At 46.0% G+C, this 5,344-nt stretch overlaps 1 protein-coding gene and 1 pseudogene across 5 annotated transcripts in view; one reads left to right on the top strand and one right to left on the bottom strand.

Moving 5' to 3' along the window:
* The first annotated feature begins 364 nt into the window (after positions 1-364).
* APAF1 (apoptotic peptidase activating factor 1) overlaps positions 365-5,344 on the top strand; it is a 93,205-nt gene continuing 88,225 nt past the window's right edge. For 2 of the 5 annotated variants that reach the window (XM_074402383.1, XM_074402381.1), the window contains exons 1-3: positions 365-1,033; positions 4,743-4,921; positions 5,054-5,243. In XM_074402383.1, coding sequence (XP_074258484.1) covers positions 4,784-4,921; positions 5,054-5,243 — 328 coding nt within the window. In that variant the 5' untranslated portion in view covers positions 365-1,033; positions 4,743-4,783. Of the gene's footprint in view, positions 1,034-3,692; positions 4,922-5,053; positions 5,244-5,344 lie in introns of those variants that run through there. The other 3 variants (XM_039471683.2, XM_074402382.1, XM_074402384.1) reach the window with 3 other exon arrangements.
* LOC120364913 (coiled-coil-helix-coiled-coil-helix domain-containing protein 2 pseudogene) lies at positions 2,568-3,052 on the bottom strand (annotated as a pseudogene).

Raw genomic sequence — 5,344 nt, 5'->3', positions numbered from 1 at the left:
CCCCTCACAGACTTGGCACCGCCCAGGGCCCAGCCCCTTCCCTCGTCCCGCCATCCTCGTTGATTCTGATTCACGGAGCGTTTCAGCTCCCTGCTCCCTAGTTCCCCTAGTCGATATTGGCGGCGACCTCACCCCGCAGCGCCTTCGCCTGCGAGATTGCTCCAAATCCCAGGCAATTCAAACTCCCGGGCGCGCGCAGGCCGACGGGACTAGAGGAGGAAGGGGCGTGGCCGCGCGCGCCACGTCGAGCGCGCCGCCGCGGCCCGAATGCTGCCTTGGTGAGAAAGCGGCCGGTCCGTGTGCCTTAGTCACGCCCTCTCCGCGCGGTGGGCGGGCACTTCCCCTACGCGCGCGGGCTGGAGCGGCGGCGGGAGTGCGCGGCGGCAGCCGTGGTCGCCCCTTGGGGCTTAGGGTGTGTTTATTAGCATAAGCGGGCGCGCGCCGTCCGGCCTGGGCGTACCCAGCGGGTTTTGGCTGCTCAGCTGTACAGAGGCGGAGAAGAGGTAGCGAGTGGGACCGTCTGTTCTATCCCTGGGCAAAAGGGATAGAGCCGGAGGTGTGGAGTCTGGGCAGTCGGCGACCCGCGAAGACTTGAGGTGCCGCGGCGGCGTCCGGAGTAGCGCCGGGCTCCCGCGGGGTGCAGCTGCCGCCGTGGGAAGGGCGCCACAGGCCGGGAACCCCTCATCCCTTTGTGTCTAGGAGTGGGGTCCATCGGCGGGCGGCCCGCGGGCCGGGCCTCGCCGCGGCGCCCCGGGACTGTGGGGTCAGGCTGCAGCGTGGTGGACGCCCACCTCGCCACCCTTCGGAGGTACCTGGGGGTCTTTGAGCGCCCCGGGGCTGCATAGATCCAGGTGAGGCGCCTGTGAGGACCGGACCTGCCCCGGGGCGCAGGGTATGTGATGAGCCAGCGCCCCGCACTCCCGATTCCCGGAGGAAAACCCCTTTTGCTGTTTCGCCCCCATCGGCCTGGCGTCTCCTAGTCTTGTCCCTGCAGTGCCGCCCTTCCCAGTAAGTCCTAGACGCTAAGGCTTGGGTAAGTTGACCTCCTCGCCTTTCTCCCTGAGCCAGGTTCTTGGGAGGCTCGGTAGCCGATTTCAGGGACAGGGAATTTGAGGACATGGAATATTTGATGACCATCCTTCTCCTGTACCAGGAAGAGAAATTATCTAAAGAGGAAGTAGTAAACTTGAGGTTTTTGTGGATAAACATATACTGTGCTTCCTATTTTACATCTATGAAGAGTTTTGCTTTCCATTTTGTTGTGGGTTACAAAAGGTGGGACCCTTTGAGACTTTGTTCAGATATTTTGATTTGTGCAGTTTTAAAACGTGTTAAAGGTTTATATATTTTAGTTTAACAGGACTAGGTGAAATTGGAAATTAGTTCCAGAAATCCAGAGTGTCTGTTTGCTTAGCTATTGGATATAACCTAAAAAATTCATTCATTCATTGTTTTTTTCACATGGAATTTCATTACTGTAAATTGAGAAGCATTGACAAAAACATTAACATTTTAAAAAATGAGAGTTTAATTCCAATGAATAACTTTTTAACAGTTTCGCGCCACTGCTGGGCATTTTGTAAGCCTTGACAAGCATAGGCAAATGCCCTACGTCCCTATTTTTCCAAGTGTTACATTTGGTGACTTAAAAAATAGTCATTGGCTGGGCGCAGTGGCTCACGCCTGTAATCTGAACACTTTGGGAGGCCAAGGTGGGTGGATCACCTGAGGTCAGGAGTTCAAGACCAGCCTGGCCATCATGGTGAAACCCCATCTTTAAAAAAAAAAAAAAGTCATTGAAGTTTGATAATTATTGCCCCTCTTCTGTGAGCTCCAAATTACTTGTGCTCTATTTTTGTACTTTGGGCATATTCACATTCTCACTCTTTTTCTTCTCTGACTAGACTGTGAATTATTTCAGGGAAATGACTCAATTTTTTTCTGTAGTCTTGGTGCCTGACACATAGGGAGGGGCACAAAGGTGTATTGAATGAATTTTTTTTTTTTTTTGGAAGAAAATCACTTTATTCTAATTAACTCACAAAGAATAAAATCGTAACAGCTAGTTTAAGGAGGCCACACAAACATTTAACCAGCTTCAAATTCTACAGATAGGCACACTCCCTTCCATTTCAATTCTGAAGCAAGGAAGCTAGGAATGACAGGAGAGGTTTAACTGATGGCTACACTTTATACCTTCACTATTAATTAAATTTTTATATTAAGTTAACTTGGTTGTGAGAGCTGGTTTTCCATTTCTCCAGTTTGAACTTCTTTTTTTTTTTTTTTTGAGACGGAGTTTCAGTCTTGTTACCCAGGCTGGAGTGCAATGGTGCAATCTCGGCTCACCGCAACCTCCGCCTCCTGGGTTCAGGCAGTTCTCCTGCCTCAGCCTCCTGAGTAGCTGGGATTACAGGCACGCGCTGCCATGCCCAGCTAATTTTTTGTATTTTTAGTAGAGACGGGGTTTCATCATGTTGACCAGGATGGTCTCGATCTCTTGACCTCGTGATCCACCTGCCTCGGCCTCCCAAAGTGCTGGGATTACAGGCTTGAGCCATGAACTTCTTGATTAGGCCAATCCGTTTGCAAGTCGGCACTGTTTCAGCACCTCACTGAAACCCCCACAGAGCTTGATGTCACCCTGGTTCTGGGCACACTCCAAGAACTGTTTGATCTCATAGAAGCAAGGGTGCTGCTGCTGTGCCAGCTGGGTTCCCTGAGGCTCCTGGTAAGTGATGTCAGGCCTCGCATGCTCAGGATCACTTCCTCCTCTGAAGCCCCCAGTAATGGTGTGGCCCAGTGTGTGCCCCACAGCAGAGCCCACAGCCACGCCAGCTGCAGTGGTTGCCATCTGGGACAGCAGACTTGGCTGCCGGGGTACAGCAGCAGGACAGCCAACTGCAGAGGGGGGTGCTGCTGCTGGTGGCTGAGCGGCTGGTGCTGGCCTGGGCACAGCTCTCATCTGAGGGGCCTGGCTGGCCGGAGAGGCCATGCGGGAGGTGCGGCTTCGGCTTCCACATGGCATCCTAGCGACGGGGCTGCTTGGCCTTTAGACCTACAATCTGAATGACTTAATTAATAAACCCATTTAGACTCACTCTATACATTGGATAGAGTTTTGTTAATGTTTTGAAAACTTGCAGATACTGTGAACTGGGTTTTATGCCCATGGAAAAATTTGCATTATATTTGAAATAAAGTTGCTAGAAACTTCAAGTATTTTACTATAAAGGCTGTTATTCTTTCCTCATGTCCTCTTGGTTCGAGAAGCAACATCTGAAAGTATTTCCTGTTGCTTTGTGGGAAATGTGTTTAGCAAGGAAGACCTAGAACTGACATCCTCCTTGAATGAGAACTAATACTCAATACTAATAATGCTCTATTCAGTCTTATGTTTGATAAAGAAAACAAGAAGTCTCTTAATATTAGGACTTCATGGCCGGGCGCGGTGGCTCAAGCCTGTAATCCCAGCACTTTGGGAGGCCAAGGCGGGTGGATCACGAGGTCGAGAGTTCGAGACTGTCCTGGTCGACATGGTGAAACCCCGTCTCTACTAAAAATACAAAAAATTAGCTGGGCATGGTGGCTCGTGCCTGTAATCCCAGCTACTCAGGAGGCTGAGGCAGGAGAATTGCCTGAACCCAGGAGGCAGAGGTTGCGGTGAGCCGAGATCGCGCCATTGCACTCCAGCCTGGGTAACAAGAGTGAAACTCCGTCTCAAAAAAAAAAAAAAAAAAAAAAATTAGGACTTCAGTGTAATCACTATTTTATGCAATCTTGATTTTAAAAGGAAGTATTTTATTGTAAAAAATGATAATGTATGTTAAAAAAGAATAACAGTAGAGGCTGGGCATGGTGGGGCTCACACCTGTAATCCCAGCACTTTGGGAGGCTGTGGCTGGTGGATCACCTGAGGTCAGCAGTTCGAGACCAGCCTGGTCAGCATGGTGAATCCCCATCTCTACTACCAGAAAAAAAAAAAAAAATTAAGACAGGGTGGAAGAAATCCCAAATTTTGCTACTCTGAAGTAACCCAAACATTTTGATGAATAAACTTCTAAACATCTCCTATATATTTTCATATGGTGCCAACACGTTTTATGTTATATGTGGGATCATATTTCTGTTTTTTCAGCAGCAGTGATATGAGCATCTTTCCATGTCAATACATAGAGATATGTGTCTTATAATTTTGAATGGCTGCATAATATTCCATTTTATATACACACCCTAATTTTTAAAATCCATATTCAGAATGATGGACATTTAGGTTGTCCATCATTATTTTTCATCACTGAAACATCCTTCATTCATTCTTTTTTATTTTTATTTTTTATGCTAGCCTCCCAATGTGCTGGGATTATAGGCTTGAGCCACCACATCTAATCTGAAGCTCATTAATTTTCCAATGGATATTTTTACATATGAGTGTGAATGTCTCCTTGAGGTAAATTCTTAGAAGTGGGATTTCTGGGTTAGAGAGAAGACTTACTTTAAACACTTCTGTATCTTATACTGCCTTCCAGAAAAATTGCTTCCATTTTCTACTTTCCCCAATTAGTGCATAAGAATGCCGATTTTCTCATACCTTTCCAAGCATTGGGTTTTGTCCATTTAAAAATTTTTGCCAAGAAAAAACAATCAGTTTTGTTCTTTTTACATTTCTTGTTTACTAGTGAGATTATGTATCTTTTCATGTATTTATTTTGCCTGACAAGCATTTGGTGTTTTGGCTGTAGCTAATGGTTGACAGCTCAAAGAGAAAAAGATTTGAGGGAGGATGGATGCAAAAGCTCGAAATTGTTTGCTTCAACATAGAGAAGTTCTGGAAAAGGACATCAAGACATCCTACATCATGGATCACATGATTAGTGATGGATTTTTAACAATATCAGAAGAGGAAAAAGTAAGAAATGAGGTAAAGCTCTCAGAGGCAGTACACATTTTCTTAAAAATTTTTAGAATTTTAGAACTTGCCCTGATCTCCACTAATTTATGTTGTGTACATACTTATTGTTGTATATTCTAAATTACTTAATTTTTTTTTTAGCCCACTCAACAGCAAAGAGCAGCTATGCTAATTAAAATGATACTTAAAAAAGATAATGGTTCCTACATATCATTCTACAATGCTCTACTACATGAAGGATATAAAGATCTTGCTGCCCTTCTCCATGATGGCATTCCTGTTGTCTCTTCTTCCAGTGGTAAAGATTCAGTTAGTGGAATAACTTCATATGGTTTGTATCCATTATACCTTCTGTCACTTTGCTATCAAAATTGCTGCCAGTTTGTCTTATTATAGGTGTAATTTTCTGAAAACAGTGTGACCAGTTCACTG

This window comes from Saimiri boliviensis, chromosome 7 (assembly GCF_048565385.1).
Source record: "Saimiri boliviensis isolate mSaiBol1 chromosome 7, mSaiBol1.pri, whole genome shotgun sequence".
Taxonomy (NCBI): Eukaryota; Metazoa; Chordata; class Mammalia; order Primates; family Cebidae; genus Saimiri; species Saimiri boliviensis.
This window is presented reverse-complemented; position numbering and strand designations above follow the sequence as displayed.